At 39.4% G+C, this 15,363-nt stretch overlaps 1 protein-coding gene across 1 annotated transcript; it reads right to left on the reverse strand.

The window, feature by feature from the left end:
* Window positions 1–1,395: 1,395 nt before the first annotated feature.
* Window positions 1,396–15,163, reverse strand: LOC140230251 (retinoblastoma-binding protein 5-like). The gene is made up of 14 exons (XM_072310430.1): window positions 15,085–15,163; window positions 13,528–13,553; window positions 11,842–12,014; window positions 11,182–11,322; window positions 10,592–10,679; window positions 9,797–9,868; window positions 8,581–8,690; window positions 7,647–7,819; window positions 7,025–7,197; window positions 6,232–6,349; window positions 4,683–4,752; window positions 4,143–4,239; window positions 2,381–2,504; window positions 1,396–1,663 (listed from the first exon to the last, which is right to left on the reverse strand). The coding sequence occupies exons 1-14, from the start codon at window positions 15,101–15,103 to the stop codon at window positions 1,533–1,535; spliced, it is 1,515 nt and encodes a 504-aa protein (XP_072166531.1). The 5' UTR covers window positions 15,104–15,163; the 3' UTR covers window positions 1,396–1,532.
* Between the last annotated feature and the right edge of the window lie 200 nt (window positions 15,164–15,363).

Raw genomic sequence — 15,363 nt, forward strand, 5'->3', positions numbered from 1 at the left:
CTTCAAACTGCCTTCAAGGACAAACTCACAAAGTGACATGAAACGTGTATGATGGAATGGACATTTACTACGACTACTAAGAGAGCCTGGAATAACTTGTGAATTTGAAACAATAACAAGGTTAAATATCCTGTATCTATTCATGAGCCAGAAACACTACCTGATAGTGATTACGACAGTGGAGAGTCTATGGGGGTAATGTCTTCAGGTCTCTAGGATTTTAGTTCATTCAGCATCACAATAAACATTTAACAAATATTAAGCAAATGAAATAGCCCAACTTCATGGAATATCATTTAAGGTATAACATTTTTATCCATGCCCTAATGACAATGTGAATTGAGTAATGTTTCTATACACTAGCCAAGGGTGAGTATGAAGATATTGGTAAAGGTAATTCCATGATGAATACAATGGGTTTTTCTGTACACTCAGAGGTAAGAAGGAGTTTCCATGAATGAACAAAGAATAATTATTGATAACACACAAAGGACACTGGGCTCTGTGACATCAAACTAAACTTGAATAGCTCTTCGACAATGACCAGTCAGCTTCAGCAAATTACCTGAATGAGATTAATCACAAAACTCTAAATTCCATGGCCCCTATAATGCAATTCAGAAGTAGTTTGGTGAAACATGAATAAACATGCTTCCCTCTTGCCTGGAATATTCAGGATGTAGAACCACAGGACTACAATGTTGCCGTTCCCATTTATTAAGCTGTTGTTTGAACTATTTACAATCTGCATGGAATGTTTGAAGGGAAAATGATCTGTCACTCATCTAGATCACATGAAACCTAGTTTTGTTTTGTTTTGTTTTTTTGCCATACAAACCAAATAAGCCTATGTACAAATTGCTTAAACATGTAAGTACATACTGTACATATTTACAGAAACTATCTACTCTGTACAAAAGGAGTTGGAAGTCTTCTCTGGTAGGAGCCAAGATTCAGGCATCTCTTCTGTAGTGGTCTGTAATAATGACTTCTAATCAATGTCATATATAATACAGCACCATGCTGAGCTTGACTCCTCATGCAGTGACCAGCACCCCTACATAGCTATACACATAGACACTGACACCAGTCTTACCATACTGGGCATGGACATTTACAGCATCAACGATAGTTTGCAGCCATCTACGTTTTTAAAGTCTCGACAGAATACATGCCAGCACTGCTGTTGACGAGGGAGACACAACATTTTCCAGGAGCTCAGGTCTTGATTGCTGTGACTGGGGTCCACGTCCAGACTCAGTTTGTTTTCTGCTTTCAGTGATGGTTTCTATTCAGTGGGCTTTTCATGTTTCAGGAGCATATTACACTAGAACAGAGTCTGCTCCTGAAGACTATAGCCATAGACAAGGACTGTTTCATGGACCTATCCCACCTCACTCTCAGCCAATCAGAGAGCTCTATCCCATCTCCCTCTCAGCCAATCAGAGAGCTCAATCCCATCTCACTCTCAGCCAATCAGAGAGCTCTATCCCACCTCCCTCTCAGCCAATCAGAGAGAGAGAGAGCTGATTCTAATCCGAGTCATCCCTGTATCGTGACCGTCGGTGTTTTGTGCTGCGTCCTTCCTTGGCCTTGCCTGTACTATTCGTCTTCTTGCGTGACTTGCCTTCATTTCTGGAACCTCCTAACAAGGGATGGGTTTCTAGCAGACATAAAAACAAAACAACAAAATACAATGGTTACATCTTCCATAAAAGTCTATGTTTACTTTTCATGATGAGAAATCAACTACAGTAGTCTAAAATGGGAGGCAAGACACTCTAGATCATGTCAACAAACAAAATGACACTCAGATATACAGAAGGTTATGTCAGCTGTAGTGTGCCAGCACATGTAATAGTTTGAGGGACTGATGTGCTTGTGGTGTTATTTTCCTTCACACTATCATGATCGTGTTAGCATGATTGAAAGTCTTCCTGATCCCAATATACTTTTTTTTCCTAACTGTTATTACATACATTACATTACTTTGTAAGAGACTAGAGACCTGGGGTTCTCAAGTTCACATGAGTATCACAAGTTGCACCTTCCACGCAGTCACTAGGAGTTTTGTCTGGGTGGGGAATCATGCCCATTTGTACAAATATATATTCTACATGTATCATCTGCCAAGTTTGGTGAAAATCAGTTAAGACCCAAATTTTGACCCCCCCCCCCCCCTTCGACCTTCGGCTCGAGTGAGATAAGAAGTGGAGTATATCTCTGGAATATCTTCTATTTGCACCAAATCTTGGGAAGCCTGCTTCTTGCATGACAAGAAATGTTTGGTAACCCAGTAAGAGAAGCTCAAAGTTTAGAGGATCAGAGTTTATGGGGTCAAAGTTCATGGGGTCAAAGTTTATAGGGTCAAGTTTCTTACCATCTGTTGGAGCTCCCTTCAAGCTGATGTCATGAGTTTTCAACTTGCGTTTCCTTGGAGACACCAGAGATGGTTCCTGGGGGGCAGGGCGTTTTGGAGCTTCTGTTGGGGGAGGCTCGTCAGTCTGAATAGACAGAGTTAAAACAGAACTAGAAGTCAACTCTGACTACAGTGAGTCTACAAGGAATGCAGGTATTCAATATGAAAAGTATTATCATTACAAATAAAACCAACTGCCAGAACATACAGCAGCATTTCAAAGGTAGTGCATGAATAAAAACATTTTGATTGCATTTTAAATTCTAATAGCATATGGTATACGCCAAACAGACGCTCAACAATGAATGCGTGCCGAAACATACATGGACAAGGTTGCATGTTTTGCATTCGTTCTAGTCAATGGAATAAACTGTAAAAAATGAACTAGATTTTACTTTAGGCCAATGAGTTTACATCAACACCAACAATCCTTATAAAATAAAAACACACAAAAACCATGCACTAATATTACTATAAGGCACTACTTAATTAAGAAAAATCCTTATTTTTTCTTTTGTCACTTCCAAGAACATAAAGATTGTTTACAAAAAAAAAGAAAGAAAGATGTATTTCTCCCGCATTCCAGAATATGAATTCCGCTGAGGCTCCCTAACGAGCAAAAAGAAGCATTTACTGTAACTGCTACAATGCAACAGTTATAATATAAGCTCAGTGGAAAAGTATAAAATAAACGGAACTTTTAAACGCTGCAAAATGATTTGTGAACATAAGATGGAATGTGTCCTGGTAGTGACCAGCTATCCTGACATGTTGACTAAAGGGAAAAATGCTGAATAATACCGTTTTCAGAAAAATAAAAAAGCATTTACCAATATACAACAATGAACCAATGCTCTCTTACATGCACATGGTCATTAGTTAAAACTGTCTACTGCCCTCTTTGTCAATGATCATTAACCCTAAAAAGACTGGGCTATTTTGGTAGCTCGAAAGACTGGGGGGGGGGGGGGGCCTAAAGGGCCCCCCTTAAGATCTCGGCTGTGGATCGTGCGATCGCCGCGAAAATTTGCACAATGGTAGTGTGCGATGGAATCTACAAGATCGTATGTTTAAATTTTCCAAAATAGTCTTCTTTTATTTTATTTTGATTAATTATGCTAATTTATGCGAGAAATCAGACTCTTTGATCTAAATCGGTAAGCTCCAAAAGTGCTCATTTTTGGTTTAATTATTCTTTGTGGCATTCTTAGTAATTGCACTTGAAAAAAAATTCGGTATCAAAATTAATTTCTTATTTATTTTATTGTTTCATGAATTTCTTATGTATTTCTTTGTTTTTTCGACCTTTTGTTTTTGTTGTTTTTTTTTAACAACATTTGTGGCAGACACTTTTTGAAGCATAATACTCATAAAACAAATTAATTTTAGCCATTGAGAGTAAAAATAGGCATATTTATATGAACCATGTGAAAAAACTCAATTTGCATTGACTTTGTACACAAAATTACATTTTTGAGCCATTTTCGGCCTCACATGCATGTACAAAATGTTATGTAACTTCAGAACCGTACCCCCGGGTGTCACAAATTTAGTGTCAAAATGTGCGGGAAACTTGAAAGAAAAAAGTCGTAGAGCATCGCGGTGAGAGCATTGCGTGTTGCAGAGTAATTGCGCAAAATGTCGAGGGGGGGGGGCCTAACAGTCTTTTTAGGGTTAAGTTTACAGCATCTCATCAATTTGGTCCAATGTCTAGCTAACTTACAGGATCAGTGTTAGGGCCCCAGGTATCCTCTGTGTCCTCAACATCCGGTGCCGTCGGTAGGTAGAGGAGAACATCCTTGGGTTCCTCCTCCTCATCACTGACATACAAAGTTAAAAACAAACCAAAATTCAACTGGATCAATCTAATCTCACAGTAGGTTTACTATTGCTTTGTGTGGAACTATTTTTTTGAACTATGTTTTTTAACCCCTTGATGACGAGTCCCAAGTATGCTCGGGCAAGTGGCTGTGGGAAATGCGTGTTGTAACAAAATCAGTCTGTCCCTCAATGGATTAATGAAGGATGCTAAAGCAGTGAAAGTGATGATATACTTAACTAGGACAAGAAAACTTGTCTAAATTGAGTATATTTTGTTCTCCATGGTGACGACTTTTTCAAGCATTCACAAATTAGAGTGATTAAATGTAGTTTTTCAGGATGAATGGGAATATTGAAGCAGGATGGACTGACAGTCTTTTCACTATTAAAAAATATAGATTAATTATTCAATCAACCTTTCAAGGCGATAATATTCTCTTACCTGCTGATGAATGCCGCTATGGGTTCAACAGATGTCACATCAACCTCCTCGTCTTCCACATTGTTGATTTCTGTGGCAGACAGTGGGTATGAAGTGAAACATATGTTTTTGTTGAAAAAATGAAATAAACTTTGAATTGAATTGAATTGAATTGAATTGAATAGGAATCATGGAGGTTACACATTCACTGCCTATAGAGGGCGGGCTAGGTAATATGTTTGTGATTCCAAAAAGGGTTGGAGTGCCCTACTTCGTAATGGTGGACTTCTCTCTGTACGCTCACAGAACAATTGTACAGGATGTATAGCTAGTAAGCATTCTACCACCTACTTAACCTTTTGAGTAAGAATGCACTGATGTTTCACTGTTGGCAAGATACAAGTGTATAATCTTAAAATCCTCACATTTGCCTTCAATAGCCTCTAAACCACAGAGTCATCACAGTGAAGTCTCAAGCACTTTAAAACCTTCATCTACATTTTTTAGTACCATAGATTCTCAACATGGAAGAGGCTGCATACCATCCTGAAATATCATTTGCATGGGGAAAAGGGCCTGTTATCCATTTTATAGCCAAGATAATTTTCATCCAAATATTTCCACAAATGCTGAAATGAAAATACTGGAATATGTCCACTGTAGACTGCATGTTCCTCTTTCTCCCATGGGATCAACACGGGGTATTTTTACTACCAGCAATAGAATGGTATACATCTCTTACTTGACCTGTTGAGGACGAGTCCCGAGTATACTCGGGCAGGTGTCTATGGGAAATACGTGTTGTAGCAAAATCAGTCCTTCCTCAACGGGTTAACCTGTTGAAGATGAACTGATTTTGTGATAACACACGTTTCTCATAAACACCTGCCTGAGTATACAGTGCACTCCCGTTATAACGAACACGGTTATAACGAAATTCCGGTTACAACGAAATAAAATTTAGGGCCGCAACATTATCAACTCTATGTATTCTTATTGTTTATTCATTCGGTTATAACGAAATTTCGTTATAACGAAAGAAAACTGCCGGTCCCGAGGACTTCGTTATAACGGGAGTCCACTGTACTTGGGACTAGTCTTCAACAGGTTAAAACATAAAACTTGGTAGAGAAACTGACCCTAGTCTGTCAGCTCTCTGGGCACTCTATGGGTTAGAGGGGTCTAGAGCAATTACCCCAGACCCTTCCCCTTCCCCTAACCCTAATCCTAATCCTGAACCTAATCCTAACCCTAACCCAAAATCTAACCCTAAAACCTAACTTTTACCCTAAACATTACTCTAACCTTATCGCTAACAAGTATTAGCCGGGGGGGGGGGGGGGGGGGAATTGTCCTAATATAAGAGTTATTATGTCAAATGAGATTCAGATCTCTTCTGGACAGCATTTCCTGAAACTTGTCAATCACTGACAACTGTTTTAAGCTACTAAAATTCTTGCATCTGATTGGCTGGGAACAAATTTGTCAGTGAAAATCACTGATGGAACACTTGATCAAATGTCCCCAGATTTCAGTCTCAATGAAGTGAAAACTGACATCATCCCCTCACCTGTTGGATCCTCCACCGACTTGTCCTCATCCTCGACGTCGAACTCGCTCTCCCTCTCCTCATACTCCACGTTCTCATCGAGCTCCTTGAAGTCTGGTGCGTAGGCACTCCAGTTTTCCTGAGATGTGTCATGGAGAAAACATCAGTGAGGAAACAGTGCTGACACAGAGAGCATTGAAAATCATTTCTTAAAGGACAAGTTCACCTATATGTGTGCTGATTGAGTGAAAAAAGAATATTAATAAAACACATCAGTTTAAAGTTTGAGGAAAATAGGACAATCTGTTCAAAACTTATAAATTTTTGAAGTTTCAGTATTGCCATCATTGGATGAGAACACTACTAGAATTTGTGATGTCACATGTATAGAATGATATGGCAAAAATCTAAAGAAAATTAAACATATTTTCACTTGACTTGCCTGTTTAAGAAGGCAAGTGGCATAATAATACCCTGAACGTGACATCACAAACTCACCCAATCAAAACATATAAGGAGAACTTGTCCTTTAATTAAGAATTAATAGTAAGGTATCTTCAGACTCGATACATCTGACCTCACAAATGATGTTAAGTCTACTCAGATTCAGTCTAGTACACTGGACATTATATAAAGGAAAGTTGTAAATCTTTGTAATATGTCATTACACATGGATCTTTCACATAGGGGTGACTGCAGGAATTCACCATCCAATTCAATTCAATTCAATTCAGAGGTCATTTTTGATATCACACAAATTTCATTACATATTTTCTTTTAATGATTACGATACTTGATAATGAACATTACTTACAACTTGATTCTGAGCCCACACTGAAACCACACCACTTGAGACGGAGGCTATGATTGGTCGAACAGGATGCCAGACAACGTCCAATAAGAGCTCTCCTCTTGTCCCATGCAGGATTTTGACCAGAGAACCAAATTTCTTTTCCCACAGATACAGAGCATGCTGTTTGGCCGAACCTGTTATTCAGATAAAGAAAGAAAAAACATTGGATCAATAAATGTCTTCAGTCTTGCTGCTTATAAACACAACAAATTCTTTCAATATCAAACAATGAAATTACTCTTTAGGAGTTTAATCATATAATCAACAGAACAATGCCAGACACAATTCACAAGTGTGCAAGAATATTGATTGGAGCTTGACATGAAAATAGATTACTGGTGAATAAATCTCAAGTAATGTGCAGTTTATCTTTTTCATTCATTTCATTCTTCATACTGCATACTTTATACTCCCAGTGAACACTGACTCAGCACTGTGTGATGTCCATAGGCATGCATGTGATGTACACAACACTTGAAAATTGGCCATTTTATCACGAAAAAAAGAAGTGTGTGACTGTTTTGTAATGTTGTTGTTATGTCTGGCACTGAAGATACAGAGCAGTGGGTCTCCCGAATCTCACCTCCAACAATATACTCGCCATCCCCAGAGAAGCAGCATTTCTTCCATGGTGTTCTGTTCACCAAGTCCTGCAGCTTTTGGATGGGTTCTGGTTCACCATTCTTACCACAGGCTAGCACCTCCCCACTCTCATACACCCTGATGATACGATCTGCTGAGTTCACTAGGAAACAACTGTGGGTAAAGTGGAGGGAAATGAGTTTCCATAATGCTGCTCAAGAACATTTCAAACCTTACAATGAAAATGAGGTTGAAAGGGAGTACATGTACTGTAGGATTTATCACAGCTACACATTATATCTTCATATTCAAAGTTTGATGACCTCAAATCCATGCTGCAATTATGGTAACTGGGACATTTTGCCCACAGCATAGAAGTATCCTGAGGGCAGACATGAATAGCAATACTGGTAGCAAATGGTGTCACTGAATTATCGACAACATTCAGACAAGTTATGTTGTTTGTTTGTCATTTTCCATCTGAGATGATGGAAATGAACGGAGAAGATGGCTGGATCTGAGAAGATGGCTGGATAGCCCATATTCAGCTACACTAAGCTGGTCTTACATGGGGTCCAGTTGGATGTGAGGTGGGACCACTTCACCCGGTTAAACACCCTGCTCTTTGCGATGAATAAATGAATGAAGCGGGATCTTTCACGTGCACGAGTTGTGACTCTCTCACACACGGGACCTCCATTTTATTTCCTATCCGAGGACCAGGGTGTTTTGCCTCTTGCTAGAGGGGATGGTCCGATTACACACAACATTGCTCAGTCCAGACTCGGGTTCGAACCCGGGTCAGTTAGGTCGGAGGCAGACGCGCTACAGACTGAGCCAACTCACCGCTTGTTATGAGCAGTTGAGTGTGCCTCATTTCATCACAGGGAGGATATTTAAGGAGATAGTCATAATCAGATCAACTCTTGACTCACTTTCCTCTACGGGCAAACTCAATGGACTTGATAGCTGTAGTGTTACTGGTTCCTGTAGTAACCTTGAAGGAAGCAACCAGCTTACGAGTTTCAGAGTGAATCACAATCACCTGCAGAAAAAGACAAATATTGGGACAACGACAAAAAGACTTTAACCCGTTGAGGACGGTTTGATATTGCTACAAGGCGCATTTCCCACAGACACCTGCCTGAGTATACTCGGGACTCGTCCTCAACAGGTTAAATAAAGAGCAATATATCACAAACATTGAAATAATGACAGGATAGAATCTTTTCACTAATAGAGTATATGCCCATCAAACCTTGTTTTAAAGGTAGGGAATCCCATTTGCATGCCTTGAATGAAGAGTTGTATAAATACAGTGGTATGTTGAAGAGAGTATCATTTTAGAAACTCCCATAAAGTATTAAAAGTGGAAGGTAACATTTAGTACATTTTTATTGACCGTTACATTTTGAATGGAATTTTTTTCGGGGCTCACCGTAAATTCCAGTACATTACTAGGCTACCTTTGCAGACCCATGCACTGCATGTGTGTCCATCATGTATATTTTGTGAAGAAAGTTCATCAAAACTTACAAACATTTCTATATACATTCTTGCCACACACTCTATATGTTATTACATCAGCTCTTATACTTTTAGATTTGTGTTTATAGATTAAAAAAAAAATACAGAAGACTGCAACAAAAAGGCTTAAGTGTGGCTGCCACACAGAACTACTGAGTAGTTGAGTTTTGTGCATTATTCAAATTGTAGATAACTGTTGACTTCCAAATTTCTCAGCAGTGGCCTAAACAAGTCCCCTGAGGTTCATATTTAATGTTTTGCTGCATTTTGGGAGGTCTGTAAAAGGTATCCCCTACCTTTAATGTATGTGTGTGCTTGTTTTTCTTTAATCAAGAGCACATCTTGGCTGACAGATAGAAAGCTGTAATACCAAAGCATTTAAACAAAACAAAATGAAACAAAAACAGTGAAGAGTCTGTAAAGATTCTGATTCATGTTCAGAGGATATTTTACAATTTCCATTGTCATATCCTGATATGCCAAACTCCTGATTTATCATCATTTGCAAATAATACTGAAGAAAACTTCTGAAAAAAAAAGTACTTTTCTACAACAACAAGAAGAGAAAGGAAGGCTTGCATCCTGCATGAGTGACAGAGAAGGAAAAATCTCAATCTGACCCACCTTTCCTTTGGCATTTCCAGCGTAGACATGCTCTCCTTTCCGATCAAATGATGCAACTATGGTGGTGTCAAACTGGAAAGAGTAATGACAGAGAGAAATAAAATGTCATAATGAACAAAAACATCTTATATCTTAGGAATAAGCATAGCCCACTAGTTAATCAGTACAGGTATATTAAGGGTCATTCAGAATAAAACATTTGTTTGAAAGTCATTCAAAGTGAAAAAAGAAATTGAGTCAGAAAAATGATACATTAAAATCAGTCTTCCACATGGACTTGCTTGTATGATATATCGTTGACTGTCAGCACTGTCCTTTTTTAATAAATATCATTCAAGAGGAGTTCAAAGTTTATTTGGTGAAAATTGGTTTTGGAATGGCAGAGACATCCAAAACAAAGTAAAACAAAGCGATCATAATAAAAGGTGGGTTCCACCGTTTATTAGGATTGCCTGTTTTGGATATCTCAGCCATTTCATAACCAATTTGCATCAAATAAACACTGAATCCCTCTTCGAATTACATGCTCTTTCATATTTCACAAGAGGTTTCTCACTATCTCACCCAAAAATGTTAGAAACCTGAAGTTATGCCTCTACCAAAATCATACGATCCTTTTAATGTATGCACCATGAGACAATACACACTTCCATAGCAAACTTTACATCATGCTCTGTATACACAGCAACATTTTTGTGTTCACAAACTGTCTCCACACCACCTTTACTCAGATCTTGACTTTGAACCATGAGACCCTGAGTGCGTCAGTCACATGACAAGAATGGAGAAACTCACATCATCATCAAGAGGTACCACGTTGTACGAACCGTCGAGATCCAGCAGCACAGGGGCGTACTTGAGAGGGCACACCAGGGCCTTGCTCCTGTAAACCAACACCAACACAAACACTGAGTCTTTGCTTCACACCATGGACATACACAAAGTCTAGGATGGACAGACTTGTGTTTTATAGCTGTAGGTATACACAGCTTTCATGTGCCTCAAGCTGTGTATAGTTTTAGGTACACACACAGTTTATGTGTGCCTCATGCTGTGTTAAAGTTTGAAAACAAGCTCAGTCTTCTATATAATTTTGAAAAAAAAAGCACAAACATTGAATACCTTAGCAATAAAATGTATAGTGAACAGTAAGTAGGTGAGATAATGTTTCTTTCCTTCTCACAGGGCAACTACACAGCTTGTGCACAAGGTATCACATATTAGAAGACAATTCTTATTACCGGTACTGCCAACTATTCCTGTGAGCAAGCATACAGTAGTATTACAGAGTGGACAGGGATTGCAAGATATATCAATCATGTGTGAGTGGATAGTTTGTGCAAATGTATGGATATCTGAAACTCTGATACGAGGCCCAGACTTACTGATTTCTCGGGTGGAATTGAACTCTGAGGACGGGAGAAGGAAAGCGGTGTCTCTGCTCACAGTCCCCTGTGGAGACATCCCAGACTGATACCATGTTGTCTGTAGATGCACTCAGTAACTTGTGTCCATTTCTACTCCAGCTGCATAGACAGACCAGACGGGTAAGACATGGGTTACTGCAACAAACCTCATGGCATTTCATGCAATTGACCAACTTAGTACTACCAACATGTGATAAACAACTAAAGCTTCGGGTATATTGATCAGTAATAATTTGCATGCAATCTCTGGTTTGAACAGTTACAAATATTATGTTGTTCATTATTTTGGTCTATATCAAAAACAAGTATAGTGGTCCAATAGGAGAGAAAATACAATACAATATAGGCACCCATACAAAAGTAGTGCTCTTACAATGAGTGAACATGTATCACAGTGCTTTACAAATGATATCAAGCTTACATTGAAGGAGTAGGGAAAATAACAAATGAAAATAGTCCAAGAAAAAAATATGATAAATACACAAAGTCTCCCCATTTAGCATCAACACCTCATCTACTAACCTGCCCCATACTGAATTCTGAAATCGCCATAGATTTAATACACAGGCCACTGGGTTCCCATAGGGAACAGGTTAATGAAGAGAGATAATGACATACCTGAGTGAGCAGACAGGGTGGACGTGGGCGCTGATGATCTTAGCAATGCCTCTGGTCAAGAAGTCCCAGACGACCACACGTCCATCATTGCACCCTACCGCCAGGAGAGTGCCTCGTTTGTTAAAGGCACAGGTCAGCGCCATGCTGATGGAATCCAAGGTTCCATCGCTCTCCTGGGCAGGAAAAGATCATCATCAGGTCACTCACTGTCTGAGTATATCAATCATTATCCACCTAACTCACACTGATTGGTAAAGTGTACTTTGCGTTCCATGACAGGCCATTAGTACTCATGTGTTTGAATTTAATCTGGTATGTGCCAAAGTTTTTAAAGACTGTGATGGGTAGATGCACATCAATAGCTGAGTAATACTGCAGCAATTTGTGACAAATTAATGGTAAGATTTCACTCAATTGCCAATAGGCAAGGCAGCACACTAACCCATTTTTCCTACTGGTCCGACAGGCAGGTCGGACCAGTGGGCACCCAGTTTGTTCATGTTTTACTGGTCCATTCTTGACAGAGTTACTGGTTCAGCAGTGATTTTTACTGGTCAGAGACTGTTGGACCGGTGCCAGTGTGCAGGGTTTCAATAGGTGCTTCCTTACACACATGCAGCCTTGAAAAGCAACCAAATCCTGAGCATACCTTACCGAGACAAGCAACATGGCCGCACATGTATTGGTTGATGGTTAACATAAACAGAACCGCTGATATCAATCAACTTGAAGAGCATATCAATCTACAACAGTACAGGAATAAATTTCCTCACAGTGAGGAGATAAGAGTTTGATAGCAGCACATGCTAACCCTGTTTAAGGAACAAATGATAACTTTTCAGACATGTTTGACTTCATACTAAATCACTGACTATCTATATCTCCACTCCAGTCTAAAAACCTTTTGGCACTGAAGTTTTGAAATGCTTTTCAGTTGCACTGTGTTAACTGATTGAACCATGGGTCTCCTCTTCAGTACCCACTCCATTCAAAAAAAGCTCACATTATCAAATACAAAGCAATTGTGAGCTGACCAGACTAAATGGAACATTACCACATTCGTGAAAATGTATGATCAAAGTGTTCATGAAACAGTTAAACACTATAGATTCTTGAATGTACAGTGTGTACATGTTAGGCTATAATGGCAAACAAAATCATAAATTTATGTTTTCTTGTGTTTAAATCATTTAGATCCATTCAGCCAGGAAACATTAATGACATTTTGGTGATAGAAAAAAAAAACCCAGAAAAATCAAAAAGGAAAATTAACCACAACATGTTTATGTTTTCTTGTGTTTAAATCATTTAGATCCATTCAGCCAGGAAACATTAATGACATTTTGGTGATAGAAAAAAAAAAACCCAGAAAAATCAAAAAGGAAAATTAACCACAACAGGAGGATAGCGAGAGACAGAGAGAAAGGAAGAGTGAGTCTGAGAGAGCAAATAAACATCAATAAACATCAAGTTTCTGTATGAACACACACCAGACCTGCCAAATATTTTAGTACAATTGTACACTCGATGGTGGACTGTACTGTACTTATTAAGGAGAAGAAGAAGAAGAAGAAGAAGAAGAAGAAGAAGAAGAAGAAGAAGAAGAAAGACAAGGAGGAGGAGGAGGAGAAGAAGAAGAAGAAGAAGAAAAAGATGATGAAGAAGAAGATGATTACAAATTCTTACCTCTGGGAAGTTCTGCCCAAAGGATTCTGTAGAAAGAAAAAAAATCAAACAAAAAGAAATTGTAAGTTTACTAGACTTAGCAGCTAACCTATAAGACATAGAGTAAAAGTGGCGGTTTGCGGCCGCATACGGGTTTTTCCACTCTGAAACGCAAACTTGCTAATTGCTTTAACCCAGGTTATATCATAGCGGTTGGCCACTTACCAGTTTACAATATTGTGAAAATCGCAAGACCAATGTCCATCGCGATAGTGAAAAAAGACCACGGCCGCGACCCGGCAGAGCGTCCACTGGTTTGCGACCATGGCAGTCTGGTTTGCGGCCCAATGTACAATTCCTATGCGATACGCGCGTGCTCCACGATCTTCTGCTGAACGCCTCATTTTAAGCGCCAAGTCCCATTGCGAAAGCATGTGAAAAGGGCTCGCGCGCTTGCACTGACCGCAAACAGGCATGGCGGTGTTATTGTTGTTTTTCTCATGCTTTTCCTATTTTTTCAGTCGTAACATCCACTTCCGGAAAAAAATGGCGGCCCACATTGGCTCGCGAAAGTTCTATTTCTACGTGAGGACATGTATTCAAAATCCGCAAACATAGGGAAAACGACAAAATATCCAGTTTCTTAGACTCTTAACCCTTAACTGTGATGTTAAGAAGTACCGAAAATGAAGTTTTTGATGCGAGATGTCATCATTTAAGTGAGAAGATTTCACTTTTGTTGGAGATTTTTTCCATGTTATCGGTTGGTTTTTTGTAGAATGATAGTGTGTTAGTGAATGTGTGGTATACATGTACATGTATAAAGTGTGTGGCAGTGTTCAGCGTTATATAACCAAATATGCTGTAGTGGCCGCAAACCGCCGGACAGCCGCTTACTGCAACACTTAATTTAGACAGTATACCACTTGTTGATGAGGGTAATTTACTGCCTTTGTTTGGACAGAGCAGCTACATTAAATTGCAGCACACTAGACCTAGTGACTTAGCAGCACTAGCAACTAGCAGAGGAGCTCAACTGAGCTCAAATTACTTTTAGCCTAGGGCAATAGGGTGAGCCTAGGGCATTATCATCATGATGTTTAAAAGGCCCTACCACTGCACTGTTATAACCCCGGCGTGGGGCGCAGGCGTCGCTGGTGCAGTTACCACTACCAGATCAGATGGCAGAACTAAAATTTTAGCTCAGATCATCATGATCTGATCATGAAATTCACACACAAGGGCAAAGCAGACGACGGGCCATAATTGTGTTTGGAAACATAATTTTGCTCGAATATTATTACTGAACACGTAAAATGTGACTCTCCGTCTTTTCCTCAGTTTGAAAGCAATGACTGACGACGTTTCCCGCCACAGTTCATATCCAATCATACAATTCGCAGGTACTGTAACTTCAACTAACACGAAAGTAGACGAGTGGGACAACGATAAATATTTTACATTAGTTAGAACCGATATCCTGCCAAAGTCGTGAGCTACATGGCTTAAATATCCCTTTAAATAAACTATCATTCACTAATATGTTAAACACACACATGAATTCACAAATAATCATACCTAAGAGCTCAAGATTCATGTCGACTGAACATAGAGTTCAATACCATCAACAGCAGTAGGGCCTCCGTCGCGGCGGTACAAGTATGCTTTCCGATCTTCAATGTCGAATGTGCTCCTTCGATCTGCTATCGATAATACCGGATTACTAGCTAGCTGTCTGTCGGGGGATCAAGGGATTTGAGAAACGGGTCGTTGTTCTCACTGCGATTACTAATATACACCTAGTTCTAGCTATATTGCTTCTACAAGCTTCCACAAGAAGCCCTCAGCTAGCTTAAA

This window comes from Diadema setosum, chromosome 6, assembly GCF_964275005.1.
Source record: "Diadema setosum chromosome 6, eeDiaSeto1, whole genome shotgun sequence".
In the NCBI taxonomy this organism is placed as follows: Eukaryota; Metazoa; Echinodermata; class Echinoidea; order Diadematoida; family Diadematidae; genus Diadema; species Diadema setosum.